The 22,173-nt window shown below is 44.9% G+C and overlaps 1 protein-coding gene across 2 annotated transcripts in view; it reads left to right on the top strand.

The window, feature by feature from the left end:
* Nucleotides 1-1,545: 1,545 nt before the first annotated feature.
* Nucleotides 1,546-22,173, top strand: part of setbp1 (SET binding protein 1) — a 177,242-nt gene continuing 156,614 nt past the window's right edge. The window contains exons 1-2 of one of the 2 annotated variants that reach the window (XM_042335500.1): nucleotides 1,546-1,666; nucleotides 1,715-2,139. In XM_042335500.1, the coding sequence (XP_042191434.1) occupies nucleotides 1,558-1,666; nucleotides 1,715-2,139 (534 nt within the window). In that variant the 5' untranslated portion in view covers nucleotides 1,546-1,557. Of the gene's footprint in view, nucleotides 1,667-1,707; nucleotides 2,140-22,173 lie in introns of those variants that run through there. The other variant, XM_042335501.1, reaches the window with a different exon arrangement.

Here is a 22,173-nt window from a genome sequence, read left to right as displayed (position 1 = left end):
AGCCCCTCTCTCAGAGCAGAGAGCCCCTCTCTCAGAGCAGAGAGCCCCTCTCTCAGAGCAGAGCAGAGCAGAGAGCCCCTCTCTCAGAGCAGAGCAGAGAGCCCCTCTCTCAGGGAGCAGAGGAGAGCAGAGAGCCCCTCTCTCAGAGCAGAGCAGAGAGCCCCTCTCTCAGAGCAGAGCAGAGAGCCCCTCTCTCAGAGCAGAGAGCCCCTCTCTCAGAGCAGAGAGCCCCTCTCTCAGAGCAGAGCAGAGAGCCCCTCTCTCAGAGCAGAGCAGAGAGCCCCTCTCTCAGAGCAGAGCAGAGAGCCCCTCTCTCAGAGCAGAGAGCCCCTCTCTCAGAGCAGAGCAGAGAGCCCCTCTCTCAGAGCAGAGCAGAGAGCCCCTCTCTCAGAGCAGAGAGCCCCTCTCTCAGAGAGCAGAGCAGAGCAGAGAGCCCCTCTCTCAGAGCAGATCAGAGCAGAGAGCCCCTCTCTCAGAGCAGAGAGCAGCACAGACTCACACACACACTTAACGTGTGTCTCGTTGTAGTTTATCTCTCTCTCTCTATATATATATATATATATATATTTGGGGGGAAGAAGGGAGGGAGGGTTGGGGTGGATGTTGCTTTCACAGCACCAAATTGCCCAGATCTGGTTCCCCCTTCTTCAGTCAAAGAAAACCCCCCCCCCCCCCCTGTCTCACCCCCCCCTCTCCCCTCTCACCCCCCCCACTCCCCCCCCCCCCCCCCCTGTCCCCCCCCTCCTGTCTCACCCCCCCCTGTCTCACCCCCCCCCCCTGTCTCACCCCCCCTCCCCGTCTCCCCCCCCCCCCCCCCCCCCCCCCCCCTGTCTCACCCCCCCCGTCCCCTGTCTCACACCCCCTCCCCTGTCTCACCCCCCTCCCCTGTTTCACCCCCCCCCCCTGTCTCACCCCCCCTCCCCGTCTCACCCCCCCCCTGCCCTGTCTCACGTGTGTGTGTTTTGGTGAAGTGGGTAAAGGTTGAGATTGCAAGTTAATATCATGTCTTTTTTGGTGATTTATTTTCTCTCTCTCTCTCTTTCTCTGAGTGTGTGAGTGTGATGTGACTTCCAGACTTTGCAACAACGTGTGTCCCCCCCCCCCCCCCCTCCCCAACCCCCCTCCACCCCCTCCCCCTTTATTTTTAACACATATTTATTTCTCTCTCTCTCTCTCTCCTCTCGTTGGTTTCCAGATTGCAGTTGGTGTTTTATTCGGGAGATCGGATTACTTTGGCGTGACAGAGGACACTGAGAAAAAAACACGACACGCAACATTACAGCAAAGTGCTGAATTCTGCCTGTGGCAGAGCTTTGGCCCCCACCCCAAAGAAAGCCAAGAGACCCTCTCCCTCCCTCTCCCTCCCCAAACCCCCCTCTCCCCCCTTTCCCTCCCTCCCTCTCTCTCTCTCTTTCCTTCCCTCCTTCCCCCCCCCCACTCTCTCATTCCTTCCCTCCCCACCTCCTCCCCCCCCCCCCCCCTCACCCCTCCCCTCCTCTCTCTCTCTCCTCTCTCTCCTCTCTCCCCACCCTCTCTCCACCCGAGTGCAGATTGGGGATGGAGCAGAGGGAAGCGGTGATGGGCTGTAGGCAGAAGCCGGTCGATGGGGACTTCAGGTCGGGAGGAGGAGGAGGAGGAGGAGGTGGTGGAGGTGGAGGAGGAGGAGGTGGTGGAGGAGGTAGTACTGGAGGAGGAGGAGGAGGTGTTGGAGGAGGAGGTGTTGGAGGAGGTGGAGGGAATGCCAAGGCGGCCGTCTCTCCCGCGGCTCCGATGGAGAGGTCTGGGAGTCGGATGGGGTCGGGCGAGCGGCCGGACCAGGAGGAGGAGGAGGAGGAGGAGGAGGAGAGCGCCGGCGGGAGCAGCGGCCACGACTCCAACTCCAACACCGACAGCGACAAATCAGTGCAGGGGGACGGGCCCGAGGAGCACGAGTTCTCCATCAAGGAGGCGAACTTCGCGGACGGCAGCCTGAAGCTCAAGATCCAGACCACCAAACGGCCCAAGAAGCCGCCCAAAAACCTGGAGAACTACATCTGCCCTCCGGAGATCAAGATCACCATCCGGCAGCCCGGGGACCACAGGACCCCCAGAGCCGGGAGGGGCAACAGGGGGGCGAAGGAGGAGGAGAAGAGGAAGAAGGTAACACACACACACACACACACACACACACACACAGGGGGGGGGTGTGATGGCAAAGTCACTGTCCCAAGTGTCCGACTTCCTTTTGTGTTTCCCCTCCGCCCTCCCCCTCTGGTTTGTGTTTTGTCAGACGATGAACAACATGTTGTCACAAGATGGTTGATACCCTCTTGTCTTGTTTTGACTGCGGAGGGAGGGAGGGAGGGAGGGGAGGGGGTGTGGGGGAGAGCACAGGGATATTCAGGGGCTCACAGGGAGCACTCCTCTGTCTGTCTGTCGGTCTGTCCTGGAATTGCTTTGCTGATTCACACACACACACCACACACACACACACACACACACACACACCCCACACACACACACACACACCCACACACCCTCCACACACACACACACCCACACACACACACACCCCACACACCCTCCACACACACACACACCCTCCACACACCCCCACCACACACACACCCTCCACACACACACACACACCCCACACACCCTCCACACACACACACACCCTCCACACACACCCCCACACACACCTCCACACACACACCCCCCCACACACACACACCCCCCACACACACACACACCCTCCACACACACACACACCCTCCACACCCCCACACACACCCTCCACATACACACACCCTCCACACACACACCCCCACACACACACCCCACACACACACACACACACACACACCCTCCACACACACACACACCCCCACACACACCCTCCACCCCCCCCCCCCACACACCCCCCCACACACACACACACCCACTCCAGTTAAACATGTGTTTGTCTATGGAAACTCAGCCCCAGCTATTTTCCCCCTTTTTTCCAACTATTTTAGAGACTTTACTGCTTTCCCACCCACAAAGGCAGCTGTGTGCGTAAGCGTAAGAACACTTTCTGTCTTGTATTTATCTTCATATTGTACTGCACATTGGAAACAAAAAGTAAAGAGCGAGAGGCGGGGGTGGGGGGGGGGGGGGGGTGTAAGGATATTGAGGGAGATTGGTTCCTGTGCAGATGTTCTGTCTGTCTCTTTGTTCAATGATCACAGGGAAAATTGTTCAATAGATTTTTTTTAACAGGTATTGATTCTGATTTAGAAATGGAAACGGGTAGCAAAATGTTTGACGTGTTGGAGGAAAATGGTATTTTCTTACCAAAAGACAATAATTGACTGTCAGAGCCATAGCTATGGGGGAAAGGTGACTGCAGGTTGCCTTCACACCCCCACCCCACACCCCTCAGAAGAAAGTGTTTAGTTGGGAGTTGAGGAAAGCTAAGTAAAACCATTGCACATCTGTTTAATGAAGTGTTGAGCTGGTACCTGAGCTGTTTTTTTCTCCTCCTCTCCCCATCCCCTCTCCCCTCATGACTTGTCAGCTTATTCTCTGCTTCTGGTCTCTATCAGTATTGAGAATGTTCTATTGGAAATTGGCATCCTTTGCAATTGGAACACCGCCTATCCAAACATCTGGAGTTAGGAATCAGCCTTAAGTCTGAGCGTATATTGTGAAATTAGCATTTATATTGAGCCTTGCAATTTTGTTGCTGTGGCAATTGATCCGGGTTCCACTCCAGAATGGAATTGTTGGTCCAAACCTTTCTGTGTTCCTCAGCCCTGTGATTGTTACCCTCATCGTGAGGCACAGCAATGGTCTCTGGGCCTCACTTCAGAATGAAATCTTGGCCAACATTGGTATCGCCTGGCAACACAAGACGCTAATAAGGTGACATCATGTGTGTCTGACATCATCCTTCTGGCATCTGTCCATCACTGCTTCTTTATCACTGATCAAAGGCACCCTGGTGTGTCTGTAGTGTAAACAGGGCTGGCTGTTTTGATTATCTAGGTGGTACCTGGAGTGAACTTGACCAGAGTCAGTTCGAATACAAGTGAAAATTCAGCTTCCAGTTTTGCTTGCTTGGCTGGGCAGAGCAATGTCATTGCTTATCTGAGTCCACAGTACAATAGAAACAATAACTCTGATATAGTGCAATGTAAACCTTCTTGATTACCCAGGGTTTTCTAAGGACTTTATTTGCACGGGAGAGTATATCATTGAGATTCACCAGATTGCCTCTGCACTGTGCAAAAGTTAGTCTTAAAATTGCTGAAAGAAAACTGGGTGAAAACTTGAATAACATCTTTATAGAATGGAAGCAATTTATTACAATACTTAGCTTTCATTTGATGAAAATATTGCTGACCCTTCTTAAAGGGGCCATTCCACGGTTTAGAAACACAATTGCGGTGGAATGGTTACATAGTTATGGATTCAGCCGAGTCATATTGTGTTAGTCTGTCTGTTCTGTTTAGCACAGGGGAATTGTGAAAATGGTAAGTCTCAAACAACTGTAGAAATTAGAGAGTGTATACATTGAACAGAATGCTTTCCCTTTAACTGCAAGCCCTCTGCCTCCTATTCTATCCCTTCCTATCGCTAAAAATTTCATTATCAAGATTATTGTGTCTTGGCTCAGTGTTGTGGAAGTAATTGGAACCAGTCAGTGTTAGCCAGAGCAGATTATAAAATCTCAATCCTATAACATTTGGGAGAAATGGCACAATTTCAGTCAGTTTTGTACAACTCCTCACAGCGTGATTGTTTTTAAAGTTAGTGTTTCGAATGATAAACCCTAAAAGACAAAGGTTTGAGTACCTTCATGGATTGTTTTGATAAACCCGTTGACACTTGCTTACAGGAAGGCTCTAGGAAAAGTTTGTATAAATGCCTCACAGTTTATTACTTCAAAATAGAAAAAATATGTGTTACAGTTTTATTTCATAAGGCCCTCCCCCAATAACTGCAGCTGTTAGCTCATTCCTGCATGCGTGTTTGAAGCATGTTGCACTCATACATGATACAGGAGCGACATGGGAATTTAGATTTCTGGATTGGGCATCGCTAACAATTTTACTGTTAAAAAAAATCAGCATCACAAGGATATTTTAAGGTTAGCGTTTTGCTTTCTGAACTGTTTGTTGGACTTTTCGCGCCTTAGAATACTTCAAAGCGAAATGCCAGCTGCGTGACTACAAAAATTCTGGTTTGTTGACCACGGCTGGCATTTGACTTTCAGTTTGTTACTCGGTCAAGAAAAAGGCCCGACAAATCAATCAGAGGAAATGGAGAGCAAAACCCTAGAATCCAGAAGATCTTTTTCAAAGATTTGGGATCCTGATTTTATTAGAGAATCCGTTTGTGAATTGTGAAATTGTAGGCTGCAAAAAAGAAGCCACAATTAGCACAGGGCCTTCCTGTTTGCAGATGGGGCATTTTAGGCCACTCAATGTCGATCAGGTACCCTAACGAAAAGTTCATAAGGACTGACACTTAGGAGGAAAGTATCAACGTACAGTCCTAATATAGATTAAGGAGAGGAGGATTGTGGTTCGTTCAATATTGCTAAGTGGGTCCCTAATCAGCTATGGATGTTGCAAGTATACAAGTGATGACTTAGTGGTCAGCAATGAGGCAGAGGCAAGGTATCTGGAGAGACTTACTTCGAGAAGAGAATATGAATAGTCATAAGGGATTAGGTGTGCAGACATGTTGTGAAGAGAAGTTATGGGAAAGTCCGTGAGTAAATAAAACAAGGACGTGTAAAGATTCCCAGTGAGATAAATCAGATTCAGCAAATGTATGCGTACATCATTAAACGTGGACACAGCAGAGGTGCTTGTACAGTGTTTATCAGGGTATCCAAAATGGTCTTTTTCAGTTCTGCACATTCCAGTGTGTTGGGTTTATAGGCAAAGTGTTACACTGGCCTGGTTGTGCTTATATGTTTACCATAGCTCTAAAAGCAGTGGAAATGTTCACCATCTTGCTCGTCAGCCATCATGTCTTCACAGTGGGCCCTGTCACCAATTTATTTATATGACTCGCAGGACCCTAGACCATGCCGCTCTTGCGTGTGGAAAAGGAAACTGTCTCCCGGCTTCACTGAAATTTCAGGCACGACTTTAGATAGGCAGCAGGTGGGTCTTGTCATGTGATTTGTGCCACAAAAGTCAAAAGGACATTTCTCCAAGAAAAAACATTGCTGTTTTGTTCAGAGTCGTGTGAAAAAAGAATCACCTGCGTTAAATCGTCCCCTTGCAGAGCAACATATGGCTATTCTTGGACTCTTGACCTGTTGGAGTTGTTGTGCAAAGATTGCCAGTATTGATAATTGAATTTACTTTGCTGCTGTTGTAGATCAAGAATGACACCGTCAGGCTGGTGGATGTTACAGTTTCAGTGTATGTTCCTTCTTTGGGTTTTGTTTATGGCAAAACATTTGTAGAGACGAGAGCCTGAATTTTGCATATATGTATTGATTGAATTCAATGTATATCAATGTGACAGAGCATTTCCCCAGCATTTTACATTTTGACACTTCCCTCCGCCAAGCACACTTGATCTATGGGCAGAGACTGGAAGAACTGGGCCTATTTTCACTGGAACAGGGGAGGTTGAAGGGAGACCTGATAGAGCTCTTTAAAATGATGAAGGGTTTTGGTAGAGTCAATAGGGAGAAAATATGTTCAGTGGTTGGTGAGTCAGTGACTAGAGGGCATCAATTTAAGACGGTTAGCAAGGGAGCAATGGGGGGTGTTAGCAGGAATGTTTTTACATAGAGTTGTTAATAGTGTGACCTGCTGGTTGTGGTAGTTGAGGCAGAATCCATATTAGCTTTCAGGAGGGAACTAGATAGATATCTAAAAAGGAATAATTTGCAGGGATGAAGTGGGGAAAAGACGAGTAAATGGGACAGGATGGATTGCCTTTCAAAGTGCCAACACAGATAGGATAGACTGAATGGCCATCTTCTGTCCTCTCAAGTTATGATTGCTGTTTCTTGGTTGGTGGGCAACCTTCTTCAAACTTTGTGATTCTTTCCTTTTAACCGGGACCATTCAGGCTGTGTCACTGCACCTATGCCAGGCATTGGCAACGTGGGAGCTTGTAGCCCTTTCTGTTCAGGGTGCATCTCAAACGTACCATTGGCAATGCCCCTATGCTAGGCAATGCACCCTTCACTGTAGAGTTGAAGCTTAGCTGATCTGGTTGACAATCCACTTTAGTTGTACACCACAATACACTTTACATTTATATAGCACCTTTCCTGTCGGGGGATGTCTCAAAGCACTCGACAAAAGTGGTTGGGCACCTGAGCTGGGGGTGGCGGCTGAGTGGGAGGGGAAAGACACTTATTGGAAAGCTGAAACACATGCAATCGATTTGAGAGATCTCACAATCTTGGTGCTTGTTTGTGACTGCACACATATGATATATGGTTATATTTGGGAGGAGAGGGAGAGACCTCTGACACTTACCAACAGGCAGCACATCTATTACCTGCTAATTTGCAGCGCACCATTGACTTTGGATGATGTGTAGGAGCCCGTAGCCCTTTCTGTTCTTGAAAGTGCAAGAGCACTTCTGTTCTGCCCCGCACTCTGCAATTCCATCCCAAAGGCCCTCTTACTCCCTCCTTGCCTGTTTTGCTCCCTCCCTCACTCCCTTCTTTCAAGGTACATCTCAAATGTACTACTTTGACAGCTCTTTTGTTCTTTCTCCTCCCTAACGCCTCTCAGCTCCCACCCCCAGCTCAGGTGCCCCCCCCCCACCCGGCTCTGTGAAACGCTTTGAGATGTCCACTTGATGTGTAAGGCACTATATAAATGTAAATTGTATTATATCGTAAGGGAAGGTGTGATGCAAACTCATGTAAATTAGAGGAGAAAAATGAAGAAAGCAGAAAGAAGCAGTAAGATATATTCCACTGGAGCACTGGAATTCAGATCAAAAGGCTACTTGACTTAGCTGACATGAAAGAAGGTATCTCCTTTCTGGGCAAATCCAACTTACACTTCAGCCAGTTTGTAGAATGAAATGCCAAGTGGCTCTGGTGAATCATTAGAAGGCCCAATGTTACTCTTGGAAGAGGAGAACTCCATCATGTCAATTGTAGAATTCAGCATTGGAAAAACTTGAACCTGTGAGAGAGAGAGGAGTCTTGAGTGGGGAGAAAACCTAAAAAGCAGTTTAAAAAAATCAAGAGGTACTGTATGTTATATATTTTTTTAAATAAATGCTTTTCAGCACACTCTTGATAGAGCCACTCAACTGTGGATGGCTGAAGGCTTGAGGAGACTTGTGCCAGTTGACAAGATTGTTTTTATTCTGTGAAGCGTTTTGAGACGTCTAGAAGACGTGAAAAGCGCTATATCAAATGCAAGGATTATTATTGTTATTATTATTATTGTGAATTGGATGCTCTATGGTAAAAGCGATCAGCAAATTTCAGGGCATCGCTATAGTAATCTGTTACATGTAAACTCCAGTGAATTGTTAGGGAATCGTCGCCCTCCGATCCGAGGCATGTAAGAAATACGGGTACATATCCTCGTGGGTAAACATGTCTCTGACTAGTTGCTGTCCATTGATTCAGGAAATTACAAATAATACTTGCTTGACAAGTATCCTTTTATTAAAGGGTTTATGTGTTTACACATGGGTTGTTTATTGGTCATAAATGTTTACTGTTTTCTCAGGGCTAAGTCATTTGTTGTAGGTCGGTTACCCAACCCTCTCAATGCATCTTAAGCTGACATCATGCTCATGTGATTGCTGTGGATCTGATGACCTCCACTGACATCATGACATGAAGAATTGCCTGGTCTGTGGGAAAAATTCATGCACCTTTTCCTAAACTACCACTAGAGTTGGCAAAGGATGCAGAATAGAATTAACAACGGCAATAGTTTACTTTTGTATAACACATTTCACGGCTCAAAACACTTCACCCGGCTGAGCTGGGGTGGGGGAGTGAAAGATAGAGACTTGTTAGTAGTGGGACAGGCAGGGGCCTCTGGCAGGGCACTGTTTAGTATGATTAACACCGACACAAGTGAATGTAGTTGAGTACATAAAAATGAAAATACAAATGATTTTTCAGTAGGTTTATGGTAAGGGGAGTACTGCCAAAGCGTTGGTTTAGTACGCAATATTGGGCCCTGTCGAAGGCAATTGTTGTCTCTTTCATTTTGTCGCTCAGACCTTTATAGAATGGGTTTTACTTTCCTCGTAGCTAGGAGTGCGTGAAGCTGCTGGTTTGAGGCTGATGAAATACACGTGCCCTTCCATAAAACAAGTGTGAGGTTGAGTGCTTTATAAGGAAATGACCTCCTGTTTAACATCATAAAGGTGCTGAAATATGCCGATCAGAAAGAGAGCAAGAAATAGCGATTGCACTACGTGATGCATAAGTAGGGCTCTGGCACTGTCTGAAAAACAAGTCTGTTTTTCTTAAATTGTTCTGCACATTTGGAGTTCAAAAGAAACAGAAGGACTTGTATCCATCAGTAATGTTTCTTTTTCTTGGCATAGAATGCATTCTAAAGTATTTTTTAAAAAGAAAAACTGAATGCCTGTGCACATTAGGGAAAATATAGGAATGAATTGTTGGTGGACAGACTGTAGTAGAGTGGAAAGAACAGTGACCTTTTACATTGGCTTTTCCATTGTACAAAGTGCTTGACATATGTTGATGGCTTCTTTTAATCACATTTGTTTTGATTGGAGGCACATCTGATCCTTGGGTATGTGAAAAGCTCCCAAACAAAGTACAAAGCTGCAAACTCAACAGCGTGGCAAGGTAGCGACGCAGGGATCTGCATCGCTTTCTTGTAAAGAGGCGTTATTTCTAATACTCTTCAAACACATATAATAAGGTCTTGTGTTGATGTGGGAATTTATTTTGTTACTAAAATTGTCCCCAGATAGATTTCACAACATTCAGATCAGTGAGATAGATTTCACAATTCAATTCAGATTTCGCAATATTCAGAGCAGTGAGTAATTTCATAAAGTTTCCCATAATCTTCGTGAAGGATGTTTGTAGTGTGGTTGATGGCTAAACCTTTTGAGTAGAACTCTCAGGCATTTGAGTCAAATCTGTATCTGTACATCCTGAACAAGCATAGTGACTCAGATCAAATGTTCCTGATTTCTAGGTCACTGCTCTGCATGCTGTAATCTCAGCGAACAGCAACAACAAACAACAGTACATTACATTTGTCTAATGCCTTTCACGTCGTGAGGACGTCCCAAGGCGCTGGGTACAGCACAAAGTACATTCTATTTACTGTTTTATTATTACTGGATAATAAACCTGTATTATTCTTTTCCATATATCCTTGTTCAACTTGCGTTTGTGGGACATTGCTGTGCGCAAATTTGCTGTCACAAAATACACAGTCACTACACTTTTATAGTAAATGCTGTGAAGCACTTCAAGACAACAACAACTTGCATTTATATAGCTCCCTTCCTGTAGGGTAACATTATGGAGTAGTTTAAAAGCAAGGGGTTGGATGCTGAATAAGGGAGAAAAGGGGAGGTTTTCATAGGCACGTTCGAAGAAGTAGGATTTGATGTCCTTCTGATGTGAAAAATCCTGTATCAAAGGCAAGGATTATTAAAGATTATTATTTGAGAGATTGGGGACGGGATGTCTTCTTACTACTACTACAACAACCACAAGATTACATTTGTATAGCACCTTTCATGTCAGGAGGACGTCCCAAGGCGCTGGACAGTGTACAGCATTTCAGACCCGAGCTGGGGTCAGGGAATGAGAAGGGAGGAGAGGGAAAGGGGGGTGGCCGATGGCATGGTCGAAGAGGAGGGTTTTGAGGCGGGACTTGAAGGAGGTTAAGGAGGGGGGCGAGGCGGAGTGATTGGGGGATGGAATTCCAGAGGTTGGGGGCAGAGTGACTGAAGGCTCTCCCGCCAATGGTGGGGCGGGTGGGTGGGACATGGAGCAGGCCGGAGCCGGCTGAGCGGAGGGAGCGGGCGGGCTGGTAGGGGGTTAAGAGGTCGCTGAGGTAGGGTGGAGCGAGGCCATGGAGGGCTTTGTAGGTGGGAACCAGGATCTTGAACTGGATCCTCTGAAGGATAGGGAGCCAGTGGAGTGGGATGAGAATGGGAGAGATGGGGTCACGGAGTTTGGTGCGGGAGAGGACACGGGCTGCAGAATTCTGGATTATCTGCAGCCTGTGGAGGGAAGAGTTGGGAATGCCGACAAGCAGGGCGTTTGCATAGTCGAGCCTGGAGGTGATAAAGGCAAGAACATGAGCGGTCTGTGGGGTGAGGTAGTGGCGGAGTCGGGCGATGTTACAGAGGTGAGGGAAGGCAGAGAGGGTCATGGCTCGGATGTGGAGAAGAAAAGACAGTTGAGGGTCGAGCAAGACACCTGGGTTCATGACTGGCTTGGTGAGTTGTAGTGTGCAACCATGGAGGTTGATGCTGCCAGAGCCTGAGGTGCTGAGGCGCTGGCACAAGCCAATCAGGAAGCTCTCAGTCTTGTTCACGTTCAACTGTAGGAAATTTGCCCTCATCCAGGACTTAATGTCCGACAGACAGTCTGTCAGGACAGCAGTGGTCCTTGTGTTGAGGGTGGAGGCAGAAAGATAGAGTTGGGTGTCATCCGCATACATGTCTTGTCCCATCTACCTTGTCCCATCTCATACATTCCCGTACGCATACCTTAAATAGACAGATGTAAAACTAAAGCCATTCACTGGTCATCTTTCGATCCGCTTCACCAGGCACCATGGGTTCCAAATGGTCCATTATCCATATGCTACCAAAGATATATTTCAAGGTCTGTCTCAAGACCTTCCTTTTTGACCCCATCTCTGATCATCTTTTGACCCGCTTCACCAGGCATCCATGCAAATAAATCTGGAGTGAATTTTATTAACGATAAATTGTGCACGATTGTGGAATATAACTTGCAAATGTTTGTGGGTGCAGGGTTAATCTGCAATATCATTGACCCAGTTTTATTTCTCGCCTGACTCCTGTTGTGTTTCCTGGCTGCTCTCTAGCAATAATAATAAACCATGCATTTAATATAGCGCTTTATCACATCTTTGATACGTCTCAAAGCGCTTCAGAGAATATTCTGTAAAGTGAATTGACTATACATTTTGTGGGCGAAACGCGGCAGATTTCACACAGCAGTGTCCCACAAAGGACTCTTTTCCTCACTAACCAAGAGTTTGGTTGCATTGCACTGTGTGTGATGGACACCGGGGGAGTGATTTAATGGCAGTAATCTCATCAAGAACTCAAATGATATCAGAAACCATGAGAGTTAAGCTCAAGCAGTTTATAGCAGTTATCTGAACCCTGAGCTGAGATTACCACCTTGTAATCTCTTTGATTTGACATTGCTGCTGGCGGGTGTCTTGGAAGACCTTGATATTCAGCCGGCTGTATATAACTCGTGTGATGGTGACTGTGCTGAAGGATTAGCGACAATCAGCAGCTGATTAGTAAGAGCAATAATATTATCGCCCATTATTGGGACATGATACAAAACATTTACAAGGATTAAGAGCTAAAAAAAAACTCCCTCAAGTGAAACTATGCCATAGAGTCCAGCTGAAGTCCCAGGTGAACTCTCCAGTCTGTCCTGAGTTACCTCTATGAAAAACAATCCTTGTATGGAATATAGGTCTTTTCATGTTGCAAGGACGTTTCAAAGCTCTTCACAGGATTCACTGTAAAATGTAGTCAATATTGTAGGCTGCTTTGCCTTGGCACCTCTGCTAAGGGAGGCAAAATTCACCCAGCTTCTTGTTTGTTCCTGACTGCTGTCTAGTGACCCTTACTGCAAAATGGGCGTGAGTTTTTTTTTGGTTAGCTGGATGTCTGCTACATGTGGAGACCCATCACCGTGCTCAAGAGTATTCAAAACAAACTGAGAATTCCACGCATTGTACATACACATGGAAATTGCAGGGATAGATTGTTGGAATGGAATGCGCACTCTCTCCCTGGAGGGATGCATCCTGCTTACCTAATTCCGGGAAGTATTAGGAGCAGGTTGGCAAGATCCAAGTCTTGGGGACCCCAGAGTGCAAATGGGTGTGAGTGAATGCCTGAAATGGACCAGGTCAGGCCAGCTCTGATGCCCCCACTGGTTGCGTAAAATGTTTACACTCTTTTTCTGGGATTAAGTATGAAGAATATCCACCTGGTTTGAAGGCCTGACTGGTGGGAAGTGCCTTTGGAACTGTCCCCCAGTGCCAATCAGCCTCTTCCTGACTGTAGGGATGAGTATTGGAGTGACTGGGGAGAATCTTTCCACTTCAGTGACATCTATTGATGTAAAGGATACAGCTCTGCTCAATTTATAGATATAGATCTATATGTCAAAGCTGGATTACAGCGCCAGGCAAGTGTAAAAATGGTTTACGATATCCATTGCAAATGCACAGCATTAATGTTTTGCGAGTCTCTTGGTAGGGCACATTAAACACTGCTGGAAGAAAAGAGCTGATGCACAATAAAGCTGCAAATCCACAAACTGTAGTTATGTGAGTACATAATCAAAGTGCACTAACCAGAGTTACAGGTCACTCGTTGGGTTGTGCCTGTAGATTTCACTACTGCAGAGCCAAACATTAATAGCCTTTTCGTGGTACTATAGATGAAGTGCGAAGCGGTCAATCAGAGAATGCATGTCAGTGAAACTGAGTGCTACTGGCTCGCTGACTGAAGTGTGAGGTTCCCAAGTTTTGTTTGAGTTGTGGAAGACTGGATGAAGGATGTCTGGTTGCATCTGGCACCTTTTGACCTGGACTGGATGTGAGACTGTCATGTGGAGCACTGGGAATTTGGCATGTATACATCACACTTGTTCAACATGAGGATGGAGTAAGGTAAACTGTATGTTCAAGTAGCTCAGACACCAATCGGAAGTGTAAAAGGACCAGCAGTTGCAGCCTCCAATTCCTCCAAGTACAAGTGAGAATTTGGGTCCAGAGTTGAATATTTTCCGGTCTACAACACCTGTACTTGGTGTCAGCTGGCTCATTAGATCTTGCTCTTTCAGTGAGTCAAGAAGGTTGTGGGTTCAAGCCCCACATTGGAGTTTCAACTCATATAGTCTGACATTCCACTGCAGCACTGGGGATGTGCTGCCCTTTGCATGAGCCGTTAACCTGAGATCCATCTGCCTGTTCGGGTGGATATTAACGATCTAATGGCACGGTTATAAAAAATGAAGGGAGTTTCAACCAGTGTAAGATGATATTCCGCTATTGCTGAAATGGATCGGCTTCTAAATTAATAGTGAATGTAAGAATTTTCCGCCATTCTGCATAATCTTAAATATTAAACCAATATGGTCTTGCAGTCTAAGACTAGGTGGATTTTGAGTCTCTGCTGTTTTACATCTGATTGAAATGAGGTATTCTAACTGCAATGAATTACATAAAGTGGGATTTTGCTTCAAGTAAAATATGATAAAGGTCGAGACATCTGGCTTCCAGCAATATTATGGTCATGTTTGAATACCAGTCAATGCAGACCCAACCCCTCTGAATATAACATAGTACAATTTATATAATGCCTTTCAGGTTGAGTGGATATCTCAAGAGTGCTTTACAGGGCTGGCTAGGCACCCCAATTGGGGTTCCGGTGGGGAAAGATTACTGAAAGCATGGTCAAAGCTGTACGTTTTGAGATGGGCCTTGAAGGAGTGGAGGGAGGGTGTTGGAGGATGAATGGCTGAAAATCCGTCCACCGCTGGTAGGTGGGCTTATAGTGCGGCGTACACGAAGCAGGCAAGTGTTCCTTGGTATATGTTACAGGTTTAGTGCTGAATCTAACTACGGTACCTAATTCATCACAGTGCTGGCATGTTTCCGAATCCATATAAAAGTTCTCTTTATGAGCAAAGTTAAGTGTTTATCATCCTGAACGTCAGCGGTGCGTCCTTACTACAACACAGCGGAAGAATTGCTTTACAATGTACTAGGCACAAATTTCAGGATTCTTTCAAGGTATCAGCACGTTGTTTCATAATATACACAAGGATCGAGAACATCCTGGTAAAACAACATGTGATATCTTTCAAAACAAAAGCAGTCATGTGGCAAGACTATTGTGTGTGTGTGTGTATGAGTTTTTTTTAAATAAAAGAACAATCTGATGCAAAAATTCAGCAGTTATAATAGAAAATGATATCTGAACAGGAAACACATTGGTAAGAGTAAGAAATGTAAAATCTGTTATTAAATAAGTGGACAACTTCATCGTGGTGTTAAATGGCTTACTGATGCAACCACATGGATTATTCTTTTAAAAAAGTCACACCCAGACAACACTCTTTAATGTTGTGCCAATGTACTTCTTATGTTACACTTCTAAATCATTATTTGTAAGTTTCTCACACTCCTCTAACCACCACTGTTTCGCCCCGGTGTTAGAAAGCTCAAAGTGCTGCCTCCAGACATAGGTTGGAAGCACAAAATCTATAATTGCACTGTTGGGTATTTTTGACACTTCCAAGAGGGCAGAGTGGAGTGTGTGGCTTTTTAGACCATTAAGATGCACCGAAGTCCTACTGGGGAATAAAAATAAATTCCTACAGTGTGATTGAGCAAATATTTCCCTGGGTCATTGAAGCAAAATCCTAGTGCCAACAATATGATGTTTGTTATAAAAGGCGTGTGGGAGTGCAGCATGAGTTATAACATAAACCCTCTGTTGACTTAAAGTGTTGTCGTGGTTTCTGAGGCAAGTGGGAGCCTTTATTTATGTCATGTAAGATGTTGCAGCATGGTTGCAGGTGAATTCCCAGTGGGAATCCAGTTTCGGGTTCCTCTGAACCCACAACAACTGTTTAATTCGGTTTGATTTCAGACGATGCCTGAACGCAACTTGTCGCACTCCGACCACAGAATTATAGAATGTGATGGCACCGAAAACGGGTCATTTGGCCCATCAGGTCTGCGCTGGTGTTTTTCCTCAAATGAGCCACCAACTCTAAATCCTTTCTGCTGCTTGCTCCACACTAATTCCCCTTTAAAAGGATTCGTGGATTTCTGTTTGAACATTGGCTTGCGGTGGAGAATGCCACATTCCAATCACCTCTTTACACCTCTGTGTGCAAAGACTTTCTCTCCCTTTCCGCTTTTTTAATTCTCTTTGTCACTTTTTTTGGTGAGTCGGGTGTATGACACATGCCGAAACCCATCACTGTGCTTAAGCGTATCCAAACCAAGCTGAGAATTTCCCACCTACACATGGAAATTCCAGAGAATAGGTTGTTGGAATGAAATGCGCACTCTCTCCTTGGAGGGACGCTTCCTGATTACGTAATTGCGGAAAGTAAGAGGTGCAGGTTGGAAAGTGCCAAGGCTTGGGGACCCCAGAGTGTGTGTTGGGGCACTGCTGGTCTAACCAGCTAAAACTACATAGCTTTTAGTTGTTTACACTCCAGCAATACTGTCCGGTATGGGGGAAGTTGGAAAATCAGTTTCAGGAGCACTGGTTTTGGATATCTGCTGGCTTGTGATGTTGGATGTAAGACGATATCAGATGATTTGTATTGTTAATTACACACAAATTCAATATCCTCTTTCTAATGGAGGTCAGTAATACACATTTGCTCTCTTTTAATGAGTTATGAATATTACCTTCACGTATCAAGATGTTTTGATGCAGCACATTATTAGAGTAGTCCTACAACTGTAACTAGGTTAGTTAGAAGTGAGATCAGAAGACATTTAGTCACACAAAGCTTTGTGAGAAAGTAAAATGCACTGTCTTAGAAGGGTGTGGATATGTAAAAGGGACATGGAAAACATTAAAAGATCTGCCATGATCTACACATCAAAAAAGATGAAAACAGCGCAACAGACTGTATTATATGGGAACTTCATTACAGTAGAGTCAGTTGAATCTGATAGCTCAGGGACAGTGTTATGTGGAGTCCTGTAGCTCAGTGGTTAGAGCACTAGCTTTGCAAGTGAGAGACCTGAGTCTAATTCCCGGCAGGGTGAAACCTTGGGCAAGTTTCCTTACTCCACACGACTAATAATAATCGCTCCAAACCCAAAAACAATAATAAGTTGGTCATTTTCAATCTACGACTGTTTGTGGGACATTGCTGTGCGCAATTGGCTGCCGCGTTCGCCCACAAATATACAGTCAATTCACTTTACAGTGTGTTCTGTGAAGCACTTTGGGACGTCCTCCCGACGTGAAAAGCGCTATATCAAATGCAAGGATTATTATTATTATTATTATAAGCAAAGTGATAATAAATGGCGGACTTCCAGGTCATCAAATCGCACCAACATCACTTCCTGCTCACTGTGCACAAGAAGCACCGCTGATGTTACTTCCTTTGTCAAGTGATTCGTGGTGCTTCCTGCACACATGAATGGCAGCCAGGAAGTGATATCAGTGAAGCTGCCTACAGAGTATGTATGTGCGCAACAACAACAACAAAATTACATTTATAGAGCGCCTTTCACACCAGGAGGACTTCGGCGGGCACCCAATCACACTAACGTCAGCTATTTGTTAACAGGGGGTACCAGAAGCTGGTTACACTGCACTTCCAGTTAGTGCAGGTCCTCAGAAGATTCGGGCTGTAAGTGAGGCAGCACTAAATTGAATGGCATTATAGCGGAGTTTCCTTGTATTTAGACCCCCTATTTAAGTCCCCTCTCGTAACACCAGAGTGACAATTTCTATTTCAGCCCCTCTGCTTCCTGCCAGAGAATCAAATATTTCTTTAATTCACTGTTGGTTATGTAAAGTGAGATTTTATAATGTTTGAAACTGCTAAATGGGAAGAAGTTTAATTTGTGGCTGATTTAGCTTGCAACTGTTGCCATATGTTGTCATGATACTTTGGATGTTACGTCAGCTATCAGGCCAGATCTTCAATAATATGCCCTGCATTTTAATTACGTTTGCTATTTCCAGCACTGGTGTGTATTGCATTGCACTCCTTAGTTTTAAATACCGTCTGCTGTTTATCTGTCCAGTGATTCTGTCCTCTGAAGTTCTCCGAATTATATTGTTTCTTTTAGAACCATTTCCTTGTGCACATTTCTGTTACATTCTACTTTCAATGCTCTTCATCAAGATAAATTATAGCTGTTTGGAGCTTCTCTGGACTCTGAACTCCCTCCTCTTTTCAAGTAGTAACATGAGATCTTTAAACGTCCAACTGATCACGCAGACGGGTCCTCGGGCTTATGTGGCATCTGAAGCACGGCACGTCCAACAATTCTGTGCTATCCCAGCATTGTATTGGAGTGTCAGCCTAGCTCTTGTGTCCCTATGTGGGGCTTGAGCCCACAACCTTCTGACCCAGAGGTGAGAGTGCCACCAACTAAATCAGACGGACGCTAAATTTTTCCATTGAAAATCACTTCAGTTCAGTGATTGTGCTTCACACAAAGTTTCAACTATTCCCAAGGACCTGACTAATCCAGGACAGCAAGCCTAGTAAGCATTTAGATCATTGGTTAGGTTCGTATCAATGATAACCTGTACATGGGCCTCAGATGCAGTCAAAGGTGGTTACATGCTATGGAGACACCGGTCAGCAGCCAGCTGTCTCAGTTTATTTTATTAATAGACGAACGAATTGACTTTAACTTGAAAGAGTGGCACATAATTGGCGTAGCAGCCTTTTAGGTGTTGGGATAAATCACACTTGTGATGTGCTGTGATAGCCCTGCGGAGAATTACAGGATTGTCTTAACAGTGGGTACGAAGGCACGAAGGATCGAGACTATCACCCATGTATTTCACAAAGGATGCCCTATAAGTCTTGGCATTGCACATTTCTGGTTTCAACCCTGCCTAAGCTCAATAAAACGAGCATTGAAGTGGTTTTGCATATAATTAATTAGCTATTGCTCAAATCATATTGAAAAATATTGGTTTCATCATGTTTACCCATTCCCTCAGGGGAAGAGTTGCTTTATTTTTTGAGGACTGCCAGCACTGCTAAGGTGTCAGGGGCAGCAGCTGTTTAAGCAGCTGTAGAGGGGTGGTTTTGCTCACTTGAAACCCGCGTGCCAGACTTCCAGTCTCCAAAACCTTAGGAGCTTGCTAATGATGCAGAGACGTAACCTTCATCACACCCGCCACAGAATAGCATCTGGTATGAAAAAGGCACGGCAAGGAATCGTTCTCTGACAGCCTGCTTTACACACGTCAATTTTAATCAGATTTAGCCAGGAATTACTCTTGGTTTTTCATTACAAAGGCTGTGAGTTTAACTCAACTGAGAGATAGTTGATTAGATGGTGACAGGAAGTGGATGCTCTCTTTACTTTTCTCAAATTCCTCAATTGCAGGAAGGCCGCACACAGCAAACATGAAAATAAATAATAATAATCCCCACAGTGCCTTTCATGTTGGAAAGGCGTCTCAAAGTGCTTTACAGGATTTATTGTAAAGTATAGTGACTATTTTGTAGGCGCATAACAATGATCCACAAACAGCGATAAAGTGAATGACCAATTTTAACCTGGGGGATTGTTGGGCCGGACACCAGGAGAAACTCTGTAACTATTCTCTTAGCGAATAGTGCCTTGGATTCTTTAACATTAGCTTTTTGTTCTGGTCTGGCGGGTGTCTGACACATGTGGAAACCAGTCACCATTCCTAAGAGGATCCAAACCAAGTTGGGAATTCCATGCATCCCACCGACACATGGGAATCACAAAGATAGATTGCTGGAATGGAATGCTCACTCTCTCCCTGGAGCTACGCATCCTGCTTACCTAACTCCAGAAAGTAATAGGCGCAGCATGGCAAGAGTCAAGGCTTGGGGACCCCAGAGTGTGCGTTGGGGTAGCTTGCCATAAACAGGGATATGGGATCTCAGTTTAACTTCTCATCTGAAAGACGGAATTTCACACATCCAGAATTCCTTTTCAGTCCCTTCCGCACCACTTGTATATCACTGTCAGATTTCTAGTTACTGGAGACCTCCTGTTTTAAGCAAAAAAAAAGAGAAATCCCAAATATACAGAGCTCGCAGTTGGCTGGTTGTGAATTAACGAAAGTGCTCTGTTTTGAAAAGAGTGTTGGTTTTGCGTTTGATCAGCAGTGAAACCGTTTTCAGTTCGTCGGAACAATGGAGGGTTGTGATTGCATGCTCACTGTATGCAGAATGGCTTAAAGCGATGATGGTTGTGGCGTGAAGAAAAATTGTGATTAACCGTTTAAGCCCTCACTCACTTCCTGGCATGTTGAAGTGTGACTGACATGTCTGGTCTGAATTGAGAAGTTGACAGAATTGTGGGTCTGCCCACAATTTATTGCTACAGTTGTTTCTTCTGTTGATGATCTTTGCGGAACCCGAGGCCTCAGGAGCGTCTTAATCCTTTATCAATATTTGATAACTTGCTGCTTAGAATAAACTGGTCATGCCTTACATAATGGGTGTGTCATCACTCTGTCAGTCTACAGAAATTGCTTCAGGTTCATTTTAACTGATCTACAGCTTGAATGATGATCATTTCTAAGTTGTTCTGGTACAAACTGGCAGGTGGAAACACTCAACAGTAGGATTAAAAGTAGGTTTATTTTGTTGCAAATATGTACGGGTCTTAAACTGTGGATAGTTGATATAAAAGTTGTTTTGAATTTTAAAAGCAATCGGTTTAAAGCAATGATGCACTTAATCGCCAGCCCCGAATGTTCCTATTGCACAATGATGCAGGTACAGTATTGGTGTCACTGCTTTCAAAACCCTTCAAAATACCTACTTCGTTTGACTTAGGTCACCTCCCTCCAATTCCTATTATCTCCCACTCTGCTCAGGTCTCCACTCTGTCTCTGTGAAGAGCTTTGAGACATTTTCCAATGTGAAATGTGCTGAACATTGCTAAGTTGTTGTTCTTGTTGATGGTGGTGTCATTGGTTAGTTAAACCAGGATGGGAGTTGGCTGTCCAACGCCAGTGTGATTGACTTTGTGACGAGCATATGACTTGACCAGGCTGAGGATGAAATTACTTTTGTGTGACTGAGTGGAATTCAGGATTTACCTTTTAACAGATCTTCATTTCCTTCTGCCACCAACTCTCGCATCCCTTACCTCCCACCGCACACACACACACACTTGAAAGCAGGTTAAACAGCCTGGTTCTTCCACTCCATCACATTAATGTGTGAGTGTAAGGATGTGCAGAGGCAACATAAAATCAGCCCAGGGTGCAAGCCTAGGTTGCTAGATTTCGTCATATTTAGAACTTGCAAGATGACATCTTTTTGTTCCTAACAATAAAAATCCCTGCTTTGGTATAACGCCTTCTACATCAGGAGGACGTCTCAAAGCACTTCAGAGGATTTGCTGAAAAGTGTATTATGTAGGCACTTTTTTTGCTTTTATTTTAAATTAAGAAGCAAGGAATCTGAATGTATTCTCTCTGTAAAGGGACCTCGAGGGGAATATTGTATCTCGGAATGGCGTTTTGTGTGATTTGTAACTGAACTAAATTTATTTAACTCAAGCCACATAATAGAAAGGAATCACTCGTCTTAACTTGTCCCACCTGCTCAGACAAAGCCAGAATAATGACCAATGGAAAGACAAAAAGAGCAGTTCACAACAGGCCACACTGCATTCAACAGTCAAAATGCAGGGGACGTCTATTCGGGCAATCTCGAGTGTGTTTCTTTGTGTTAGGAATTTGAAGTTGAGTTAATATAGACCTGATGTATTTGTACCAGAGACAGGTAACCTTTTGTTTGATCTCCCTCCATGCTGCCTATCCTGAACATTCAGCCTGGAGACGGTTTTTCCCTTCTTCAGCCACATACAACCAATTAAAAGGCAACATTTTTTTTTGTTTGTTTAGCTTCCACTGAATTCTCTTCAGGAAAAATTTCCACGTTTCTCCCCTACAAGGTCAATAGATATTGGCAAGCTTAGACTAAATAAAGTCTTCAAAGCAACTGGGTTTCAAAGGGAAACCCTGTCCAATCTGAGACTGGTGGGAACTATTTTAAGAATTGATTAGTAATGGCAAATCTTGTTAGAGCCCATTGTAAAAGAAACCAAGCCATATGGGAACATTGAAATGTCGTCTTGTTTGTACAGACTCAAACAGAGGCAAATCTTTGTAGCTTGGGAAATTTACATACTGTCTGTTATTGCCAACTACTGACGTAGCCTGATATATAAT

The sequence above is a fragment of the Callorhinchus milii genome, unplaced genomic scaffold, assembly GCF_018977255.1.
Source record: "Callorhinchus milii isolate IMCB2004 unplaced genomic scaffold, IMCB_Cmil_1.0 Scaffold1, whole genome shotgun sequence".
Taxonomy (NCBI): Eukaryota; Metazoa; Chordata; class Chondrichthyes; order Chimaeriformes; family Callorhinchidae; genus Callorhinchus; species Callorhinchus milii.
This window is presented reverse-complemented; position numbering and strand designations above follow the sequence as displayed.